General features: G+C 42.5%; 5 protein-coding genes across 5 annotated transcripts; 1 reads left to right on the top strand and 4 right to left on the bottom strand.

Moving 5' to 3' along the window:
- Positions 1-3183: 3183 nt before the first annotated feature.
- Positions 3184-4095, bottom strand: LOC143826537 (olfactory receptor 6X1-like). Its single transcript, XM_077315370.1, has one exon. The coding sequence runs from the start codon at positions 4093-4095 to the stop codon at positions 3184-3186; it is 912 nt and encodes a 303-aa protein (XP_077171485.1).
- A 3795-nt stretch (positions 4096-7890) lies between these two features.
- On the bottom strand, positions 7891-10509 carry LOC143826536 (olfactory receptor 6X1-like). Its single transcript, XM_077315369.1, has 2 exons — positions 10377-10509; positions 7891-9007 (listed from the first exon to the last, which is right to left on the bottom strand). The coding sequence occupies exon 2, from the start codon at positions 8854-8856 to the stop codon at positions 7891-7893; it is 966 nt and encodes a 321-aa protein (XP_077171484.1). The 5' UTR covers positions 8857-9007; positions 10377-10509.
- A 1955-nt stretch (positions 10510-12464) lies between these two features.
- Positions 12465-13430, bottom strand: LOC143826535 (olfactory receptor 6X1-like). Its single transcript, XM_077315368.1, has one exon. It carries the CDS (start codon positions 13428-13430, stop codon positions 12465-12467), a length of 966 nt encoding a protein of 321 aa, XP_077171483.1.
- A 3098-nt stretch (positions 13431-16528) lies between these two features.
- On the bottom strand, positions 16529-17494 carry LOC143826534 (olfactory receptor 6X1-like). Its single transcript, XM_077315366.1, has one exon. The coding sequence runs from the start codon at positions 17492-17494 to the stop codon at positions 16529-16531; it is 966 nt and encodes a 321-aa protein (XP_077171481.1).
- A 4364-nt stretch (positions 17495-21858) lies between these two features.
- Positions 21859-22734, top strand: LOC143826533 (olfactory receptor 6X1-like). Its single transcript, XM_077315365.1, has one exon. The coding sequence runs from the start codon at positions 21859-21861 to the stop codon at positions 22732-22734; it is 876 nt and encodes a 291-aa protein (XP_077171480.1).
- The last annotated feature ends 900 nt before the right edge of the window (positions 22735-23634 follow it).

Raw genomic sequence — 23634 nt, 5'->3', positions numbered from 1 at the left:
TACTGGCGATGCCAGGAATTGAACCTGGGACCTTCTACATCCCAAGCAGATGCTCCACCACAGAACCCCAGCCTGTTGGCAGTAAAAAAATTTCTATATGCATGGAATGGCTATGGATGCTTGAATGAGATTAATCGGGCTGCTTTTGGCCACTCCATCAGGTACTCCATGCAGGGAGAGAGCAAAGGTCATTGCACCCCTTTGTCCCATGCTGTCAACGCTGCAGCAACTCCATACGCTTTTAAAAAAAGGTGTTAATACATTTGGTTATACACTTCAACATTATTATTTTTTCGAGCAAATTTTGCAAATGTGGTTGGACAAAGGCCAAATGCACATTTACTGTGATAAGAGAGAACATATCTTTTGGGGCCGGGGCCTGGCGGAAGGCTACGTGAAATGAGATCAGGGCCCGGTGGGATCTTGAACAGTTCCACCAGGCCTAGGACTGAGTCCTACAAGAAGCTTATGGTGGCTGGCCTCCCTGCTTACAACTCATCCAACAAAACACCATTTGGAAAAATATTATTCCTGCCTCTTTTTCACTTGGGGAAGGAGGCAGTGGGGAATGGACTGATTTATCATTTATTTAATCATTCATTTAAATATTTTATAACTTAACATTTAGTGCTTTATTTATGCCTTTTAACCCTGTGTGTGCCATCATGAGCTTCTAAGGACAGGTGGAGTGTGCATGTTCATCCTCCTCCTCCTCATTATTGCCTTAGAAACTCAACGTTTCAAATAAAAAAAAGTTATGTTCATAAAATACGCTTTTCCCCATCCAGGACCATGAAGACTGGAAAGCTCAGGGGGTTGCCGAAATAACCAATTGGCTGTCAGAAAGAGATGGAAAGAAACAAATGATGGGAGAAGAAGCATTTCTGAAATGCAAACTACTGTCCTTCTCCTGGATTATATAAGGACTTCTGCCTGATTAACTTTGTTGTGCCAGAGTTGCTGCAAATACTGAAACCGAATTCTGCTGAACCGAAGGCAAAGAGCTAGCTGGCCTCATGTGGCTGTTCAGTTACACTGGTTTTATTCTATGGCTCGCATTACTAGGTGAGTAATAGCAGCACAGGCTTTGATCTTACTTTAATTCCTCAATGGATCTGATTCCCAGTTCTTAAGGGGTTAATTCCCCAGCATCTTACCAAAGTATCCAGCTCTTTTTTTTTAAAAAAAAGATCATTTTTAATCTTGTTTTAACTGATTTTTAAAGCTTCCCAGACGACATTTGAAGATTTCAGTTATAAAAACATCCCCACTAAAAATTGGGTTTAGCATCTGAGTTTCTAAGCAATGTTCAGCGTTTGCTTTGTCACGAATTGACGTGGTTACAGCAGCCTAAGGGAATCTAGAATTCAAACTCGCCAGCTCTAAATTCAGATAGTTCTACTTTTGCGTCTCATTCCATGGTGGTGTATCACCTCTTTAACCTCATTTTCTATTTCCCAAAGATCTTTTTCCATTTTAACTCTAGGATCAATGAGAGATACTGCAACTATCTTGCTCCAGGTTTACTAATTTCCTGGTCACAAAAGGGGACTCATGCACCTTAGGTCAAATTCTGTGTCAACTTGTGTTAGGTATAACAACTCTTAATTGTCAGTGTGGAAGATACATGCCACATAGTTCTTCTTCAAATGCTCCATAGTTCTAATATTTCTCTGTCTTTTTTTTTTTAACAGGCTCTTCTGAATCAATCACTTTGTCTCAGCCTCCAAAGATTATGGCTTCTCCTGGAAGCTCGGTGACTCTAGACTGTGTGGTATCTGGATACAACATTGACAATCACCACATGCACTGGGTCCGGGAAGGCAAGGGGAAAGGCCTGGTCTATATAGCAGGCTTCAGAACTGGATACACCACATACATTGGCAATGAATTTAAGGGCCGTGTGACTCCGTCCACCAGTGGTTCCACAGCAAAGCTGAGGATAACCTCTCTGACCGCAGATGATACTTCCATGTACTACTGCGCTAGAGAAGGCACATTGTCATAGTACAGGCTCTTCTCTGTACAATATCCTCTAGGGCACCAGAAACATTTCAGTCATTGCCTTTAGTTAAACGGATGTCCCCCTCCCTTCCAGTTCCTAATTTGGGCAGAGTTTAGCTAAGAGCAGCTGGTGAAGCCCTAGGATTTTGGAACTCGGCACTGCCATGGTGAGGAGAAAGAGGAAGTCTTTTGAGTGGCATTTATTTATTTATTTATTCATTCATTCATTCATTCATTCATTCATTCATTCATTCATTCTACCCGAAGAAGTCACGGCTTACAAAGGCCAGCAAAGAATTCCTTAAGCTGTGAGCTTCCATGTGCATGCACACTTCCTCAGACAATGCAGTATGAATAAACCTTATGCCTGTGTTCAAGCTCGCACCTTGAATAAAACTTCATTGGTCTTAAAAGTTCCCCTAGACTCAAATTTCGTTTGGCTACTTCTGACCAACATGGTAACCCACCTCAATCTATCACCATATGTGAGACCTGGTATTTCATAATAGGCTTTCACTCAGATGTGTGCTGTGCAATGAATCTACTGTGGATAAACTAAGGGAAATACGTTTAGGTCCTTGACACTGCACAGAACCAATGCTTCTAATCTTGAGAGAGACACCGGGAAGTGAGCTCGCATAGAATATATACCTTGGCTTGGGGAGGGGGGACATCGAGGAAGATTTTGGTGGGAACAGGGATTCACACGGAAAAAGGCAATGTTGCTCTCTGATCTGAAAGGTGCCAAAACAGCCCATCCGGACATCTGGTGTTTAGCCTGAGCTACCGGCGAGGCCAACCTTGGGCAAGGAGATAAGGGAAGGACTGCGAGATGAACCTTTGAAATGCAAGGATGAAATGGGAGGGGGACTGTTGAGAGGACCCAGGAAGATGCCACAGCTTACTGGGAGATCCGGGAGCATAAAGAAATAAAACAGCCTCAAAGAAGATGGAAATCGTGGGTCAGGAACTGGGGGTTCATGACAGTTCAGGAGTTCTTGGGGGTTCTACAGGTTGGTACACAGTCAGTAGGCTGCTCAGAGAAGAGAATGTAGGATAGCCACAGTCAATTTCCTCATCATGGAAACAGGGTTAGCACAATATCCACTGCCGTGTGAAGGGATACTTGAAATCCCCCTTCAGTTTTACTGCTGCAGCATGAAATCCTCTGTTGCCACTTCACTTGGCGACCATTTTCTTCCAAGCCACTTTCACTTCCTTGTTCCGTATGGTATAAATGAAAGGGTTCAGCAGCGGGGTCAACACCGTGTTGAGAACGGAGACCACTTTGTTGAGAGAGGCGTGCGCCGTGGGTTGCGAGTACATGAAGAAAATGGCTCCATACATAATGGTGACCACCGTGAGGTGGGAAGCGCAGGTGGAGAAGGCTTTGTGTTGGCCCTTGCTGGAGGGGATTCTCAGGATGGTGGAGACGATGAACATGTAGGAAACCACCGTGAAGAGGAAAGAGGTGGGGATTATGGTCACCGTTCCTAGCAAGCTCAAGAATTCAACCAGGCTGGTGTCAGCACAAGCCAGCTTTAAAATGGGTCCAATGTCACAGTAGTAATGGTCAATGACATTACCGGCACAAAACGGCAGCTTCAGGAGCAACACTTCCTGGGTGAAGATCACCGCAAATCCAAGTGACCAAGACCCCAAGGCCAGTAAAGAACAGAGCTGTCTGCTCATAATGGTCGGGTAATGTAAAGGTTTGCAAATGGCAATGTATCGGTCAAAGGACATGGCGGTGAGGATGAGGAATTCGGTGATGCCGAGGAAGAAGTGAAAGAAGGACTGCGCCAGACAACAATGAACGCAGATGGTTGTCCTGGCCATCAAAAACGTCTCCAGCATCTTAGGGAGGACAGCAGTTGTGTACCAGATCTCAAGGAATGAGAGGTTGCTAAGGAAGAAGTACATTGGAGTATGGAGCTGTCGGCTGACCTTCACGGTTATGATGATGAGGCTGTTTCCAGCCACGGTGAGAATGTAGATGATGAGGATGAGTATAAAGAGCAACAGATGCCATCTGTGAAGAGCTGGGAAGCCCAGAAGGATGAAGTTGTTCACTAATGTCCCATTGGCCATCCATAGGATTGGATGAGAAGGGTAAGAAACAGGAAGCCAGCAGGATCCCAAAAGCAAAATGTCAATGAGACTTCAGAGGCACTGTCAAGCACGGATACGTTGCAGGACTGTCTTCTTCATATCTGTTCCAGTACTGTTGGTTCTTTGGTTGACCCAAGGGGTTCTTCTACTGGCACAGCCATTGAACAAAATGTCATTGCCCCAGTACTGGAATGGATTTATCGGAGACCAAAATAAATGGCTTCATGTATAATACTTTTGACAAATGCTGCTGTTGAAAGACTGTTACCTCAGTTCATTGCTTGAAGTCTGCAGTATGCAGGTAAATCGTTTCTGTCAATATGACTTTTCTCAATAGATCGTTCTACAAGACATATAGAAACGTTAAAATTATAACATTGTACCCAATCAAGTGGACATGCATTGGAAGCAGCTTTACAATGAACAACAGTCTCACACAGTCCAAACAGAGCCTCCAAAATGCATGAAAAGTTTCTACAAAAACGAGATCATGAATGCATATTTTAGTACATGCAGAAATGTCAAAGAAAATAGAACTTATACCCAAGACAGTATGCTCTTTGGGGTCCCTCGGTGGTACAGAGATCCCATGTTAAAATCAAATGACATGGCTAATATCAGTATGTGGTTTTGTTAGACTTACGGAGTAGCCCATCTCTTGATTTGGATAACGTTTTGTCAGCGTTTTACAGTGCCTACAAATGATGACCTTCATAAATGACCTAATTTGCTGGTGACAAGAGGGAACTGCAGAGAAGGGGAACAGAAAGGAGAGCAAGAATTATTATGTGACTGTGGGTGGAAAGACAGGAGGAAACACGACGGAGGCAAAGGGATAGATGAGGTGGGGGTGAGCCAGGCTCGGGGTGTTTGTTGGCCTTACTGACACTGGTGGGCAAAAGGGATATTAGAACAAGGCAAGCTGCTTTGGTTTTTATCAGGGAGGAGAAGAGTTGGTTCTTATATGCTGCTTTTCTTTACCTGAAGGAGTCTCAAAGCAGCTTACAGTCACCTTCCCTTCCTCTCCCCACAACAGACACCCTGTGAGGGAGGGGAAGCTGAGAGAGCCCTGATATTACTGAAGAAGAAGAAGAGTTGGTTCTTATATGCCACTTTTCTCTACCTGAAGGAGCCTCAAAGCGGCTTACCTTCCCTTCTCTCTTCCCACAACAGACACCTGTGAGAGAGCCTGAGAGAGCTCTGAGATTCCTGCTTGGTCAGAACAGCTTTCTCAGTGCGTGGCGAGCCCAAGGTCACCCAGCTGGCTGCATGTGAGTGAGTGGGGAATCAAACCCAGCTCGCCAGATTGGAAGTCCACACTCCTAACCACTACACCAAGCTGGCTCTCAGGATGGGGTATGAATGAAGAAAATATATAACTACTGGTCATAATGTGGGGGTGTGTTTTTTCTTCAGCATAATTCAAAAAGTTCATCCTAAGGCTGAGGGTCTTCAGAACAGCCTGTCTAACTGCCATTATTTCCATGCACGCCTCTTCACTCGTATACAAAACTACATATTGCCCATCTGCCCTGCCATCCTTGTGCCCAATAATGTTGTCCATTTCCATAGTGTTTCCTTTAAAGAAGAAAAAGTGCTGTTCTTTTTATGCCTGACTTTTCACTGTCTCAAAGTGGCTCACAATACCCTTCCCTTCCTCTCCCCACCACAGACACCCTGTAAGGGAGGTGGGGCTGAGAGAGCTCTGACAGAACAGCTCCAAGAGAACTGGGACTGGCCCAAGGTCACTCAGCTGGCTGCATGTGGAACAGCAGGGAATCAAACCCGGCTTGCCCAAGTAGAAGCCAAAATGCTCTTAACCACTACGCCACCCTGGCTCTCTAGATGGGTCATGCTTACATACCAGACCCATTGTTGAGAGCTTAAAATAGCCAAGTCAGAAAAATAATGCATATGTTGCAATTCTTTTGATGCCGTATATGGACACATTATGAAAAAATAATCATCCGTACTTCCATCTCACCTACTGTAGATAGACCAAGAGATGCTTTTCAAACAGGTGGGTTTCCTTTGCTTGTCTTGGAGTAGCAACCCTGATATTCCTTAGTGGTCTCTCATCCCAGATCTCACAAGGAACAATCCTGCTTAGCAACCAAGATCTGGACAAGCAATATGCCAGCCAATAAGGACAATGAATGGTTGGCACCAATCTTGAACACTGGCTCTCCAGATGGGTCATACGTCCAAGGTTGATAAAATTATTTGAGCCATTGTAGGACCTCATTCCATAAAACCTTGCATCATGTTTCACTCAAGGTAGTTCTAATTACCTGTGTGCTACATTCCAAACTGGAGAGAACAGCCAACCTTAGACTTTTCTGTTGCCTTTTAGCACCGGGAAATGCAGCGTTCATTATCGGAGAAATATGCCGTTGTCCATGCTGAGTGATTCTCAGGTGAGACACCTTTGGTGCCAAACCCATTATCAATGTTATAAGTACCTGATCGAACCTTATAATGAGCTGAACCAATTAAGATCCAATCCCTGCTTTATTGACACAGGGGATTTAATAACAGAGGAAAACCATAATTACATTTTGTTGGATGGTAACCGAAAAGAAAAGAAGTGCTGAGGAAATGTACACACACACACACACACGTCCTTTTCCTATGGAATGCATTCTGGTCTCCCTACAGAAATTTAGGGTTATGTCCACAGAGATACCCTATGTTACTTCCCATGTGAGCATTATATATTTTGTATTATATATTTAATACGTTTCACTTATATTTATATACTGCTCTCTCCTCGCAGCCCAGGGCAGTTTACAGAAAACTTCGAGATCGTAATACGGGTACAACATGGTTCAATCATAACAAAAGAATGACAACGGGATTAACAGTAAGAACAGGAACATCTGGGGAAAGTGCTTTTTTTTAATCTTAGTTTTTGGCAAACACTGTAGCTGGAAAAATATAGAGCTGCCGGTACCCAGCTCAGGGGACTGTACAATTCAGCACTTTGGTTCCACTGACTTGAAACTTGGAGTTCTTCAGGGGACAGACAGCACCCACTATGCAGCCATTCTGGGGTCCCTGAAAGGTCCCCTGAGAAATCTCCCACAGGGACAGGAAGGGATGGAGGAGAAGTCATGAAAGGAAGCCACTTTTATCAAAGAAAAGAAACAGAGAACTCAACAAGGAAAGAGGACAACTACAGCATTTTTTGGTTAAAAGGTATTTATTCATTAAGAGACACTGTAAGAATACGAACACAAAGCCAAAGAATAGAGACAGTTGGATTAGTATAAGGCCGTATCTGGTCAGAGCTCTCCTGCTATCCTGACATATGACCACCGTTATAGGAACCAGTTAAGAAGTGGAGCTAGGAAAGTCACCTGCTTTAGTAGTTCTGTATAATCAAACCTCTTTGTTCAATCTGCTTGAAACGATGGGAGGTTTACTGATCAGGACTGTGTTCTGTGCAGATTTGGTACCATTATCTTCATCAACTGTGGCTACGGACCTTCACCTATTATTCCTATTGAGCTTAAAGTCCCCAAAATTCAGAACCCTATATAACGAAAAGTTTGAATCCTGAAACATAATGTTACACGAAAAAATGAGCAAACATGGTAAACACACCTTGCCCCCATGCCCCCCTGACATTATAAAATTGGCTAGCCAATCTCAAAGAGGGCAGGAAAGAAGGAAGGTTCCCTGGGGAAGGGGAGATCGCCTTTTTCTTTCTCCTGAGGAAAGATGAGAATGGCATTTCCCTGCAATTTTTCTGGCCAATAATTCCAAACCTACTTAACCAGCTATCCTTCCTAAGAATACTTTCTCTTGGAGGGGCCCTCTTGCCTTTTGGACTATTCTCCAGAAAGCTTGCTTCACTTCTGCGTTCCTGATCGTATAAATGAACGGGTTCAGCATGGGGGCCACGACCGTGTTCAGGACTGCGACTGCCTTGCTGAACTGGAAGGAAGAGTGCACGTTGGGCCGGATATACATGAAAGCTATGGCTCCGTACAGAATGGAAACCACCGTCAGATGAGACGTGCAAGTGGAAAATGCTTTCTTGCGTCCACTCGCTGACGGGATGCGTAATATGGTGGAGATGATGTAAATGTAGGACACCATGATGAGGAAAAGGGTAACGATGACAATGGCTATGGCCGACAACAACCCCAGGAATTCAAGCAGCCAAGTGTCAGCACAGGCCAAGCTTAAGACTGGCCCAACGTCACAGAAATAATGGTCCAGAACATTTTTATCACAGAATGGCAGAGTCCATACTAAGACAGCTTGGTAGGAAATGTGTACAAATCCTCCCAGCCAGCAACCCACGGCCAACTGGATGCAGACGTTTTTGGTCATGATCACCGGGTATCGAAGTGGCTTACATATGGCTATGTAGCGGTCAAAGGCCATCATAGTGAGGAGAAGGAACTGAATGGCGCCAAAGGAGAAGATGAAAAAAATCTGAGCCATGCAGCAACGGTAACAAATGGTGGTCCGTGTGCTGACAAATGTTTCCAATAATTTGGGGATGATGATGCTGGTATAACAGATATCTAGAATGGCCAGGTTGCACAGGAAACCATACATGGGTGTGTGGAGTTTCTGATCGATCATAACAATAGTGAGAATGAATGCATTTCCAAGCAGGCTTAGGCTGTACATCACCAGAACCACTGAGAAACAGAGGCTGCGTACGTTGGAAAGCAAAGGGAAGCCCAAAAGGACAAATTCAGTAACTGCCGAGATATTTCTCATAACTATAAATGGATGAGGCCACCTCAGGTATCAAGAGGACCTTCATACAATAAACAGGAAATCGCATTTCCATAAATTGGAAGTGGGATGGTTGTTCAATACGTGAATCGATTTTTTAAAGTTCTCCCAAATGATTGCATAAGTCTTCAATCTATGGAGATGGGGGGGGGGGGATGAGAGAAAACACTCATGAAATAATATACAAAGTAAGTGTGCAAGTGTCATCATCCCTAATTCAAAGAATTTATTTGATATCATATCACCAATTTCTTTTTCAAATTATGATTCTCCTTGTCACTTTTTATAATGTCATACACGAACACATTATGAAGAAATAATCATCCATACTTCCATCTCACCTACCGTAGATAGACCAAGAGATCCTTTTCAAAGGAGACACCAACAAGTGGTTTTCCTTTGCTTGCCTTGGTGTCACAGCCCTGATATTCCTTAGTGGTCTTCAATCCAAGATAACACAAGGAACAATCCTGTTTAGCAACCAAGATCTGGACAAGCAATATGCCAACCGATAAGGGAAATGAATGGTAGGTAAACCAAGTGGAAAATTCTGAAACTGGTTCGGAATTATCTTGATAGAACAAAAATACCCTTTTCGGAGAGATTCTTTCCTTTTGCTTGTGGCCAGTTAGAAGCAAGCAAACACATTCTGCTACACTTTCCTGTCTATAATGCCATAAGAATCAACCTAATCCAGCCAACTTTAGACCAATATCAAAGTCTCCCTTTAAAGGATATAGCTAAAAGACTTCTTGTTGACGAACACCATCAAGTAACTTTACACACTGTGAAATTTTGTGCAGCTGCGATTAAGTTGTGTGGTATTTTCAACCTTCTAGCTTTTCTGTACACTTGACATATTGTTTGGAAGCGGCAAGGAACAATCCTGCTTTAGCTTCCAGTATATGTATAAGCAATATGCCAACTGATAAGGGCAATTAAGGGTAGGCACCAACCTTGAACACTAGCTCTCCAGATGGGTCATACTTCCATAGCAGTCCCATTGCTCAAAGGTTAAAATAGCCAGGGAGGAAAAATAGTGCATCATAATTGGCTTCCAAATCAAACAATTGCCTAAATTAGGGATATCATAAGAGTCTCACTGCACTTTTGCCTTAAGATACATCTACAAAATGCCTGAAGTCTCTCTTAATCCTACCCTAGAAGTTTACTGATGTTGCAGATTCTTTTGATATTGCTGATGGATTTATTCAACCTATGCCAAAAAAGTATTTTTCCCCTCCTCAACTCTTCAAGCACATTTCCCCCCCCCTGATCTCCCAGGAGTATAGAGACACAGAAATTGATACAGAGAAATCAGGCTAACTCTACAGTGCTTAAATTGTTTGAGCCGTTATAATACCTCATTTTATTGGACATTGTAACCCGCCACAAGCCAGCTTCAGAAGTGGTGGGAAATAAATCTAATAATAATGATTCTAATAATTATAATAATTCCATAAAACCTTGCATCATGTTTCAATCATGGTAGTTCTAATTACCTGGGACTCACTCTTGTGCGCTACAGTCCAAACTGGAGAGAAGAGCCAACCTTAACCTTTTCTGTAAGCTTATAGCACCGGGAAATGTGGAGTTCATTATCGGAGAAATATGCCGTTGTCCATGCTGAGTGATTCTCAGGCGAGACCTTTGGTGACAAACCCATTTCCAATGTTATAAGTACCTGATCGAACATTATAATGAGCTGAACCAATTAAGGTCATATCCCCACTTTATTGACACAGGGGATATAATAACAGAGGAAAACCATAATTATATTTTGTTGGATAGTAACAGAAAAGAAAAGAAGTACTGAGGAAATGTACACCCCCACCCCCGTCCTTTTCCTACGGAATGCATTCTGGTATCCCTACAGAAGTATAGGGTTATGTCAACATAATTGCCCAAAGTTTTTTCCCATAGGAGCATTTTATTTGTTTGTTTGTTTGTTTATTATGTTTCGCTCATATTTACATACCGCTCTCCCCTCGCAGCTCAGGGCAATTTACAAAAAACTTGGAGATCATAGTACAGGTACAACATGGTTCAATCATAACAACAGAATGACATAGTAAAAGTAAGAACAGGAAGATCTGGGGAAAGTGATTTTTTTTCTTAATCGAAACAGTCACATGAACACTCAACACAATCCCATGGGTTGGTAGTACAAGGTTGCCCTTCTGTTTACTCAAAAGGGCACCTCTGTCCACATCCTTATTTCAAGAAAGAAAAACCAGTCTGGACTTGATGGTATAACGAAAGTAAATCAGTGTGTGTGTGCTTGCCAACCGTTCAGCATGCTCCCTTGTTTTTCTTTGATTCCACTGATTTCTTGAGCAATGACATTTTCCCCTTCAAGTGAAAGCCTTGGAAGGGAGCAACACAGAGTGCTTCCAGCCAATCAAATTTGGGATAAGCTGTAGAGAGCTGTTGTTCTCCTTCAGTCTTTCCTGTGAGGAGACTGAACCCTATTAGATTTTGGCAAACACTGGAGCTGGGAAAAGAGAGAGCTGTTGGTACCCAACTCAGGGCACTGTACAATTCAGCACCTTGCTTCCACTGCTCTCCCCTCACAGCCCTGGGCAGTTTACAGAAAACTTTGAGATCATAATACGGGTACAACACAGTTCAATCATAACAACAGAATGACAACAGGATTAACAGTAAGAACAGGACACATCTGGTGAAAGCACATTTTTTATTTTGGTTTTTGGCAAACACTGTAGCTGGGAAAATATAGAGCTGCCGGTACTCAGCTCAGGGGACTGTACAATTCAGCCCCTTGCTTCCACTGACTTGAAACTTGGGGTTCTTCAGGGGACAGACAGCACCACTAGGCAGCAATTTTGGGGTCCCTTGAAAGTTCTCCTGAGAAAACTCCCACAGGGACAGGAAGGGATGGGGGAGCAGCCATGAAAGAAAACCATTTTTATCTCAGAATGGAAACAGAGACCACAACAAGGAAAGGGGACAAATACAACAATTTTTGGTAAAAAGATATAAATTCATTCAGAGACACAGTAAGAATAGGGAAAAAAACAAATGGAGACAGATGGTTTTTGTAAGGCCATAGCGGTTCAGAGCCTTCCTCCTATCCTGACATATGACCACCGTTATAGGAATCAGTTAAGAAGTACGTGCACAAAAAGCCACCTGCTTTAGTAGTTCTGTATAATCAAACCTCTTTGTTCAATCTGCTTGAAACGATGGGAGGTTTACTGATCAGGATTGTGTTCTGTGCAGATTTGGTCCCATTATCTTCATCAACCGTGGCTACAGACCTTCACCTATTATTCCTATTGAAAATAGTCCCCAAACTTCAGAACCCCATAAAATGACAAGTTTAAATCCTGAAACATAATGTTATACCAAAAAATAAGCAAACATGGTAAACACACCATGCCCCCATGCCCCACCTGACCTTATTACATTGGAGGACACATACTCATGGTGGCTAGCCAATCTCAAAGAGGGCAGGAAAGAATGAAGGTTCCCTGGGGAAAGGGGGGGATCTCCTGTCTCTTTGTCTTGAGGAAAAATTGAGAACGGTATTTCCCTGCAATTATCCTGGCCAACGATTCCAAACCTACTTAACCAGCTATCCTTCCTAAGAATACTTTCTCTTTGAGGGGTCCTCCTGCCTTATGGACTGTTCTCCAGAAAGCTTGCTTCACTTCTGTGTTCCTGATCGTATAAATGAACGGGTTCAGCATGGGGGCCAGAACTGTGCTCAAGACTGCGACTGCCTTGCTGAACTGGAAGGAAGAGTGTACGTTGGGCCGGATATACATGAAAGCTATGGCTCCATACAAAATGGAAACCACCGTCAGATGAGATGTGCAAGTGGAAAATGCTTTCTTGCGTCCACTCGCTGACGGGATGCGTAATATGGTGGAGATGATGTAAACATAGGACACCACAATGAGGAAAAGGGTAACAACCACAATAGCTATGGCTGACAACAACCCCAGGAATTCAAGCAGCCGAGTGTCAGCACAGGCCAAGCTTAAGACTGGTCCAATGTCACATATATAATGGTCCAGAACATTTTTATCACAGAATGGCAGAGTCCATACTAAAACACCTTGGTACGAAATGTGTACAAATCCTCCCAGCCAGCAACCCACGGCCAACTGGATGCAGATGTTTTTGGTCATGATCACCGGGTATCGAAGTGGCTTACATATGGCTATGTAGCGGTCAAAGGCCATAATTGTGAGGAGGAGGAGTTGAATGGCGCCAAAGGAGAAGATGAAAAAAATCTGAGCCATGCAGCAACGGTAACAAATGGTGGTTCTCGTGTTGACAAATGTCTCCAATAATTTGGGGATGATGATGCTGGTATAACAGATATCTAGAAAAGCCAGGTTGCACAGGAAACCATACATGGGTGTGTGGAGTTTCTGATCGACCATAACAATAGTGAGAATGAATGCATTTCCGAGCAGACTTAGGCTGTACATCACCAGAACCACCGAGAAACAGAGGCTGCGTACGTTGGAAAGCAAAGGGAAGCCCAAAAGGACAAATTCAGTAACTGCCGAGGTATTTCTCATAACTATAAATGGATGAGGCCACCTCAGGTGTCAAGAGGAACTTCATACAATAAATTGGAAATCGCATTTCCATAGACCATACGTTGGAAGTGGGATGTTTGTTCAGTACGTGAACCAATTTTTTAATGTTCTCCCAAGTGATTGCATTAGTCTTCAATCTATGGAGATTGAGGGGGGGGGAGAGAAAACACTCATGAAATAATATATAAAGTAAATGTGCAAGCATCATCATCCCTAATCCAAAGAATTTTGAGGGCAATGAATGGTAAGTAAACCAAATGTCACAATAAAATCGGAGTCCAGTAGCACCTTTAAGATCAACAAAGATTTATTCAGGGCGTGAGTTTTCGAGTGCAAGCACTCTTCCTCAGACTAAGAACTGACCATCATAACAGTAAGTTATGATGGTCAATTCTTAGTCTGATGATGAGTATTTGCATTTGAAAGTTCAAGCCCTGAATAAATCTTTGTTGGTCTTAAAGATTCTACTGGACTCTGATTTTATTGTGCTACTTCAGACCAACACGGCTACTCATTTGAATCTAAAACAAGTGGAAAATTCTGAAACTGGTTCAGAATTATCTTGATACTTGATAGAACAAAAATCCACTTTTCAGAGAGATTCTTTCCCTGTGATTGTGACCAGTTAGAAACAAGCAAACACATTCTGCTACACTGTCCTGTCTATAATGCCATAAGAATCAACCTAATCCAGCCAACTTTAGACCAATATCAAAGTCTCCCTTTAAAGGATATAGTTAAAAGACTTCTTGATGACAAATAACTTTACACACTGTGAAATTTTGTGCAGCTGCCATTAAATTGTGTGGTATTTTCAACCTTCAAGCTGGAAGCGACAAGGAAGAATCCTGCTTAGCTCCCAAGATCTGTACAAGCAATATGCCACCCGATAAGGGCAAAGAATGTTAGGCACCAATTTGGCTCTCTAGATGGGTCATACTTCCACAGCAGTCCCATTGCTCAGAGGTTAAAATAGCCAGGGAGGAAAAATAGTGCATCATGATTGGCTTCCAAAGCAAACAACTGCCCAAATTAGAGATATCATAAGAGTCTCACTGCACTTTTGGTTTAAGAGGCATCTACAAAATGACTAGAGTCTCTCTTAATCCTACCCTAGAAGTTTACTGATTTTGCAAATCTTTGTGATATTACAGATGGATCTATTCAACATATGCCAAAAAAAAGTATTTCTCACCTCCTCAGCCCTTCAAGGACTCTTGTTTTTTATTTTTTCCCGATATCCAAGGAATACAGAGACACAGAAATGGATACAGAAAAGTCAGGATAACTCTACAGTGCTAAAATTATTAGAGCCATTATAAGACCTCATTTTATTTGACATTGTAACCTGCCACGAGCCGGCTTCAGAAGTGGTGGGAAATAAATCTAATAATAATGAATGCAATAATGATAATAATTCCATAAAACCTTACATCATATTTCAGTCAAGGGAGTTCTAATTACCTGGGACTCACTCTTGTGCGCTACACTCCAAACTGGAGAGAAGAGCCGACCTTAACCTTTTCTGTTAGCTTATAGCATTGGGAAATGCGGAGTTCATTATCAGAGAAATATGTCGTTGTCCATGCTGAGTGATTCTTAGGTGAGGCAAACCCATTTCCAATGTTTTAAGTACCTGATCAAACCTTATAATGAGCTGAACCAATTAAGGTCAAATCCCTGCTTTATTGACATTGGGGATTTAATAACAGAGGGAAACCATAATTAAATTTGGTTCATGGTAACCAAAAAGAAAAGAAGTGCTGAGGAAATGTACAACCCCACTCCGACCCCCGGTCCATTTCCTACAGAATGCATTCTGTTCTCCCTACAGAAGTAAAGGGTTATGTCCACAAAGATGGCCATAGTTGCTTCCCATATAAGCATTTCATTTATTTATTTATTTATTTATTATGTTTTGCTTATATTTACATACTGCTCTCCCCTCGCAGCTCAGGATGGTTTACATAAAATTTGGAAATCATAATAAGGAAACAACACGGTTCAATCATAACAACAGAATGACATAGTAACAGAAAGAACAGGAACATCTGGGGAAAGCGATTTTTTTCTTAATCGAAAAAGTCACATGAACATTTAACACAATCCCATAGGTTGGTAGTCCAGGGTTCCCCTTCTGTTTTCTCAAAAGGGCACCTCTGTCCACATCCTTATTTCAAGTTAGCAAAACTAGTCTGAGCTTGATGGTGTAACAAAATTAAATCAGTGTGTGTGTGCTTGCCAACCGTTCAGCATGCTCCCTTGTTTTTCTTTGATTCCACTGACTTCCTGAGCAATGACATTTCTCCCTTCAAGTGAAAGCCTTGGAAGGGAGCAGCACAGAGTGCTTCCAGCCCATCGAATTTGAGACAAGCTGCAGAGAGCTGGTGCTCTCCTTCAGTCTTTCCTATGAGGGGACATAGCCCTTTTTGTTTTTAGCAATTACTGGAGCTGGGAAAAGAGAGAGCTGTCGGTACCCAGCTCAGGGCACTGTACAATTCAGCACCTTGCTTCCATTGACTTGAAACTTGGGGTTCTTCAGGGGACACACAGCACCACTATGCAGCAATTTTGGGGTCCCCTGAAAGTTCCCCTGAGAAAACTCCCACAGGGACAGGAAGGGACGGGGGAGCAGCCATGAAAGAAGGCCATTTTTATTTAATAATGGAAACAGAGACCGCAACAAGGAAAGATGACAAGTACAGAATTTTTGGTTAAAAAATACTTATTTATTGTGAGACAGAGTAAGAATAGGAAAAAAGATCAAATGCAGACATTTAGTTTTTGTAAGGACATATCTGGTCCGAGCTCTCCTCCTATCCTGATATCAGACCACCATTATTCCTATTGAAAATTAGGTTGCCAAACTTCAGAACCTCATAAAACGATGCCCCCATGCGCCCCCCGACCTTAATACATTGGAGGACACACACTCATGGTGGCTAGCCAATCTCAAAGAGTGCCGGAAAGAATGAAGGTTCCCTGGGGAAAGGGGGGGATCTCCTTTCTCTTTGTCCTGAGGAAAGATGAGAACGGCATTTCTCTGAAATTGTCCTGGCCCACAATTCCAAACCTACCTAACCAGCTATCCTTCCTAAGAATACTTTCTCTTGGAGGGGCCCTCTTGCCTTTTGGACTATTCTCCAGAAAGCTTGCTTCACTTCTGCGTTCCTGATTGTATAAATGAACGGGTTCAGCATGGGGGCCACGACCGTGTTCAGGACTGCGACTGCCTTGCTGAACTGGAAGGAAGAGTGCACGTTGGGCCGGATATACATGAAAGCTATGGCTCCGTAAAGAATGGAAACCACCGTCAGATGAGACGTGCAAGTGGAAAATGCTTTCTTGCGTCCACTCGCTGACGGGATGCGTAATATGGTGGAGATGATGTAAATGTAGGACACCACGATGAGGAAAAGGGTTACAATGACAATGGCTACGGCTGACAACAACCCCAGGAATTCAAGCAGCCGAGTGTCAGCACAGGCCAAGCTTAAGACTGGCCCAACATCACATAAATAATGGTCCAGAACATTTTTATCACAGAATGGCAGAGTCCATACTAAGACACCCTGGTAGGAAATGTGTACAAATCCTCCCAGCCAGCAACCCACGGCCAACTGGATGCAGACATTTTTGGTCATGATCACTGAGTATCTAAGTGGCTTACATATGGCTATGTAGCGGTCAAAGGCCATAATTGTGAGGAGGAGGAGTTGAATGGCGCCAAAGGAGAAGACGAAAAATATCTGAGCCATGCAGGAATGGTAGGAAATCGTGGTCCTTGTGCTGACAAATGTCTCCAATAATTTGGGGATTATCATGCTGGTAAAACAGAGATCTAGAAAGGCCAGGTTGCACAGGAAACCATACATAGGTGTGTGGAGTTTCTGATCGATCATAACAATAGTGAGAATGAATCCATTTCCCAGAATGCTTAGGCTGTACATCACCAGAACCACCGAGAAACAGAGGCTGCGTACGTTGGAAAGCAAAGGGAAGCCCAAAAGGATAAATTCAGTAACTGCCGAGGTATTTCTCATAACTATAAATGGATGAGGCCACCTCAGGAGTCAAGAGGACCTTCATACAATAAATAGGAAATCGCATTTTCATAGACCATACGTTGGAAGTTGGATATTTGTTCAAAACATGAACCGATTTTCTAAAGTTCTTCCAAGTGATTGCATAAGCCTTCAATCTATGGAGATGGAGGAGCGAGAGAAAACACTCATGAAATAATATACAAAGTAAGTGTGCAAGCGTCATCATCCCTAATTCAAAGACTGTAATTGATTTCACACTCACCAATTTCTTTTTCAAAGCTACAGACAAATCTTTTAATGTGAAATGATATCAGTCTCCATACAAGCAACTGATTGGGATCAGTTACCTAGTATGGCAGGTATTGGTCGTATTTCCTAATAATGAGAAGGGCTGCAATGAAATAAGAAATTCTTTCCTAATTGATGGAACTTTCTGCATGACATTTAGGACACAATGGCCGGCTTGGTGTAGTGGTTAGGAGGAGCACTGACTTCCAACCTGGTGAGCTGGGATTGATTCCCCGCTCTCCCAGATGCAGCCAGCTGGGTGACCTTGGGCACATCACAGCCCTGATAAAGCTGTTCTGACCAAGCAGTAATATCCAGACTATTTCAGTCACACCCACCTCACAGGGTGTCTGTTGCAGGGAGAGGAAAGGGAACACTATTCTAAGCTGCTTTGAGACTCCTGGTAGAAATGCACCATATAAAAGCCAACTCTTATTCTGCAATCTCACATTTGTACCTAGTATCCTAGAATCTTCTTCTGTAACCTCACAATGTGGTTTTGGTGCTACGCTGACATTAAGACAAGCTGTATCCTTCTACCTCCTGCTCATAAACCCAGTTATTCGGACACTGTTTCTGTTCAGCTCAGCTCAATGTTTCTATCTCCAGAATATATATTCTTAGAACTACCAAGCAACCACTCTGGAGCCATGCATTTGACCTGATGCATAGCAGCTTACAAAATTCAATATACATTAGTGCATTGTCTTATGTTGCACTTTTTAGGATGCCATACATGGACACATTATGAAGAAATAATCATCCGTACTTCCATCTCACCTACCGTAGATAGACCAAGAGATGCTTTTCAAAGGAGACACCAACAGGTAGTTTTCCTTGGTGTCGCAACCCTGATATTCCTTAGTGGTCTCCCATCCAAGATCTCACAAGGAACAATCGTGCTTAGCAACCAAGATCTGGACAAGCAGTATGCCAACCGATAAGGGAAATGAATGGTAGGTAAACCAAGTGGAAAATTCTGAAACTGGTTTGGAGTTATCTTGATAGAATCCCAGACTTCCTGCTTCCAGATAGGGTTAGATACAGGCTAGCCCCAGCTCCTTACCTGCCTACTCTAGAAATCAACAAACAGAGGAGGACCTTCTTTCAGGACAGATGCTCAGTGCTGCCCACAGGTGTCCTGGAAGGCTGCTGGACAAAAATCCCCTTTTCATCTATCTATATTGCCATAAGAATCAACCTAATCCAGCCAACTTTAGACCAATATCAAAGTCTCCCTTTAAAGGATATAGTTAAGAGAATTCTTATTGATGAAAATCATCAAATAATTTTACACACTGTGAAATTTTGCGCAGCCGCCATTAAGTTGGGTGGTATTTTCAACCTTCTAGCTTTTCTGGACACTTGACATATTGTTTGGAAGCGACTTCTGGGGAAGCGGAGTCATTATGTCTCCCTTTTTCATGCCGCGCCCAAGCGTCTGCTGTGATTTCCCAAAGGACTGCCTCCAGAGAAAAGATCTGAACTAAACTTTAAAAAAAAGTTTCACGGCTTAATTAACTTCTTTGACTAGGTGAGCTTTTCTCAGGAGACAGTTCTCCAGGACTTTTCCCATGAAGGCAAGGTCATGGCAGAGGAACATGCCTTTCAACCATTTATGCCAATCCAATAAGGTTTTCAAGGCAGGAGAAACTTAGAGCTGGTTTGCCATTGCTCAGCAAACACTAGCTGGGGAAAAAAACTTTCTAAGCCTATTGAAAACAGAGATTTCTATGTTCTTTGAGCCCCAAATCCCTAGCACGATTCTGTTTGTCCCTTGCGTAGATTGAATCTATTGTTCTTTATTCAGCTACCCTTGTCTTTTTATTAGGCAACTTACATGCTATCTCTACTACTGAACAATGAAGCAAGTCATGAAATTATCCGGGGCATTTTGAAAGAAAATCATGGAACAAGTCAAGTTTTATCTATGCTCATTCAGACAAGTTCAAGTGCCCAATTAAAATACCAAAGGAATACAAAACCGAATATTTAAATACAAGAGGGGAGGTTAAAATATAAAACGTGTCAGGATGACAACTCATTGTTAAAACACTTTGGGCTAAATATTGAGTCAATATGTTATTTAGTTTAAGAGGAAATGCCCCAACTAATATAAATACCACACAATTTAATGGCAGCTGCCCAACATTTCACAGTGTGTAAAGTTACTTGATGGTTTTCCTCAACAAGAAGTCTCTTAATCATATCCTTTAAAGGGAAACCTTGATATTGGTCTAAAGTTGATTGGATTGGTTTAGTTCTTATGGCATTATAGATGACACAGGATAGCAAAACGTGGTTGCTTGTTTCTCACTTGCCACAGGCAAAAGGAAAGAATCTATGGTCATATCATCTCCTCCCCCAATGGGCTCCCAGGTGTGTGTTTACAAAGGAATGCTTCCCAACTATATTTTGCATGATCTCTGCAGGTCTCTCGTGGCAGGATCCATAGGCAGCATGAGAAGTGTGCATGACTTGGGCAGAGCACCTGGGTCATCTACAGTCTCTGTGGCACGCACAGGCATGAAAAGAAATATGGGTGATTTTGATTTCACCTAGAGCACTAAGTTGACTTGCCTGGAACAATTATTGTAAGGAACAACAAAGTCTTATACGCAATTGCATTTGTAATTTTGGTTTCAATAAATAAAAGAAAGAAATCTTGTTGGTTTTAAACGTGAACTGAAATCGTCTATTGTGGTGCAGACCTACATGGCTATGCACCTGGGACTTTCTCTGTTGCGGTATTAGCTGTCCAAGAGCAAATAGCAGACAATTTTGCATGATTTCGCGTGAAGCACGTATTTGCAGAAAGGATCACAATATGAGTACACAGGGAACTATTTCATATTTCAGCATGGGTATTTCTTATATGAGAAAGAAACATGACAGACAGAAGGAAAGGGATTCCCCAAGGAAAGGAATCTCCAGATTAACATTCACCACCGTTTTCAGGCCTGGCAGAACCCTGATCCTTAAACACGGTTCTCTTGATCTTCTGCTCCCTTGAGGGATGGAAGAATAAGATCTCTTTCAGTGGAATATACTATACTATTCTAGCCTCTGTGTCTCAATGCACGTTTTTAAAATTATGGTTAAAGAAAGAGACACAGTTCTGGTCCAAACAACAGAGGGTTCAGGCCCTTGAAGAACTGACCCCCCTCCCCCCCCCCAAAAAAAACTTTTGAAGGCTTAATTAGTGTTCTTCACAAGTCTAGGAGAGCTTTTCTCAGGAGACAGTCTTCTGGGAAATAACAGCAGGTGCTTGGATGTACCATAAAGGGAGACAAAATTATTCCACTTCATCAGAAATCGGCAGGGTGTTCATGGTGCCTGCTATTTTTTTGAAAGGGGATAGGCACCAGGTAAGACTTTGGCCCAGACACAGATCTGTTTGACCGTTGGAGATCTGATTGACAGTGTTGAATCCTTTCCCCCCCCCCCACCAAATTATTTTCTCGGAAGATGGCCCAATCATACAAGGATCTTCACTGTGTGATTGAAGGTAAGACTATATTTACAGAAATAATTTTGAAAAGGTTTTGTGTTAAGCAAAAGGTTTGGCTGGAATTCTGAAAGAGTTACTATGATTTATAACCTCACTCCCTGACATTTAGTAAGTGGCCCATTGTTTTGGCAGCCATTTTGTTGTTGTGCCCACGACCTTGATGATCTAATCTTCCTGTGTTGTTTTTTTTCTTTCAGACGTTATCAAATCACAATAATGATGATGATGATAGCTTTACATTTACTTTGTACGTGATATGTCTCCATACCCTGCAGATGAAAGACTAATGAAAAGAGAGGGAAAATCTTTAAAGCATAGGTTCTGATATTGAACTGAAATGGAAATCAAACTCATTGTGGAAATCCCACCAACTATCTGGCTGAATGTTTTGTTTTGTTTTGTATGAAGGTCCACTTGGAAGTTCTCCTATGCATTCTGATACCTGAGGTGGCCTTACCAATTCATAGTTATGACAAATATCTCAGCAGTTACTGAATTTGTCCTTTTGGGCTTCCCTTTGCTTTCCAAAATACGCAGCCTCTGTTTCTCGGTGGTTCTGGTAATGTACAGCCTAAGCATGCTGGGAAATTCATTCATCCTGACTATTGTTACGATTGACCAGCAACTCCACACACCCGTGTACAGGTTCGTGTGCAACCTGGCCTTTGTCGACCTCTGTTATACCAGCATTGTGGTCCCTAAATTATTGGAGACGTTTATCAGGACAAGAACCACCATTTCTTACCATTCCTGCATGGCTCAGATTTTTTTTGTCTTCTCCTTTGGCGAAATTCAACTCCTCCTCCTTACGATGATGGCCTTTGACCGCTACATTGCCATATGCAAACCACTTCACTACCCTGTCATCATGACTAAAAGTCTCTGCTTCCAGTTGTCAATCGGTTGCTGGTTGGGTGCATTTGTACATCTGTTCTTCCAAGCATCTTTGGTATGGACTCTGCCATTCTGTCATGACAATATTCTTGACCATTATTTTTGTGACCTTGGGCCAGTCTTAAGCTTGGCCTGTGCTGACACCCGGCTGCTTGAATTCCTGGCATTGCTGTCGGTCTCCTCTGTTGTGGTCGTTTCTCTTTTCCTCATTGTGGTGTCCTACGTTTACATCATCTCCACCATATTACGCATCCCGTCAGCGAGTGGACGCAAGAAAGCATTTTCCACTTGCACGTCTCATCTGACGGTGGTTTCCATTTTGTATGGAGCCATAGCTTTCATGTATATCCGGCCCAACGTGCACTCTTCCTTCCACTTCAGCAAGGTGATAGCTGTCTTGAACATGGTTCTGGTCCCCATGCTGAACCCGTTCATTTATACAATCAGGAATGCAGACGTGAAGCAAGCTTTCTGGAGAACAGTCCATAAGGCAGGAGGACCCCTCCAAGAGATAATATTCTTAGGGAAGATAGGTGGTAATTAGCTTTTGAACAGGGGGCCAGGAAACTGCAAGGAAATGCTGTTTCTGCGTTTCCTCAGGACAAAGAGAAAGGCATTTCCCACATTTTACCATGGAGCCTGACCTCTTCCCTTCACTCATCATGGTTAGCTTGATATCATGGTTGTGTTCCAATAAAAAGCATGGGGGCGTGGTGGGGTTACCATGATGGTTTATTTTCAGGTGGGGTATTATTGTTTGGGATTCAAATCTGGTTGGGTTAGGAGGTTCTGGAGTTTGGAGACATTATTTTCAATGGGAATTATATACAACAGTCTACTGTTGGTGAAGATAATGGCACCAAATTTGCACAGAACCCAACTTTTCATGTGATGCCTAGAAATCCTTCATTTTCAAGCTAACGGAACAAAGAGGTAAGATTTTACAGAACTACCAAAGTAATCTTCATCATCATCTCTCTTTGTATCTCATCCTTCCTAGATAGCTCAGAGTGGGTAACAGAAAAGGTTTAAATAGTCAGTATCTTATAAACCAGCTCTAATATCATCAGCATTCAGTAGAACTTGGGTGAGGATGCAAGATCATACCTAAAGAGGCAGGTCTTCCTTCTCTTTCAGCAGTGATGCCAGCACTTCTTGATGTTCAGTCTGACCTTAACAGAATCACAGAATCCTAGAGTTGGAAGGGGCCATACAGGCCATCTAGTCCAACCCTCTGCTCAATGCAGGATCAGCCCAAAGCATCCTAAAGCTTGGTGTAACAGCTCTGTCATACATTTATTTTATTTATTCACATCAATTTTATTTCTTTATTTAGAACATTAGTGTGACCAGAAAATTAGAAGCAGCTGACAACTACTGGACCAATTAAAACAGCATTTTTTCCCTGAGCTGTATAGGTGGGCGGTATAAAAATCTAATAAAG

The sequence above is a fragment of the Paroedura picta genome, chromosome 16 (genome assembly GCF_049243985.1).
Source record: "Paroedura picta isolate Pp20150507F chromosome 16, Ppicta_v3.0, whole genome shotgun sequence".
Lineage (NCBI taxonomy): Eukaryota > Metazoa > Chordata > Lepidosauria > Squamata > Gekkonidae > Paroedura > Paroedura picta.
Note: the sequence above shows the minus strand (reverse complement) of the source record. Positions and strands in the feature narration are given on the sequence as shown.

What these genes read in the sequence shown, in the direction of transcription:
- LOC143826537 (XM_077315370.1), bottom strand. Translation starts at nt 4,095, where the DNA reads ATGGCCAATGGGACATTAGTGAACAACTTCATCCTTCTGGGCTTCCCA.
- LOC143826536 (XM_077315369.1), bottom strand. Translation starts at nt 8,856, where the DNA reads ATGAGAAATATCTCGGCAGTTACTGAATTTGTCCTTTTGGGCTTCCCT.
- LOC143826535 (XM_077315368.1), bottom strand. Translation starts at nt 13,430, where the DNA reads ATGAGAAATACCTCGGCAGTTACTGAATTTGTCCTTTTGGGCTTCCCT.
- LOC143826534 (XM_077315366.1), bottom strand. Translation starts at nt 17,494, where the DNA reads ATGAGAAATACCTCGGCAGTTACTGAATTTATCCTTTTGGGCTTCCCT.
- LOC143826533 (XM_077315365.1), top strand. Translation starts at nt 21,859, where the DNA reads ATGTACAGCCTAAGCATGCTGGGAAATTCATTCATCCTGACTATTGTT.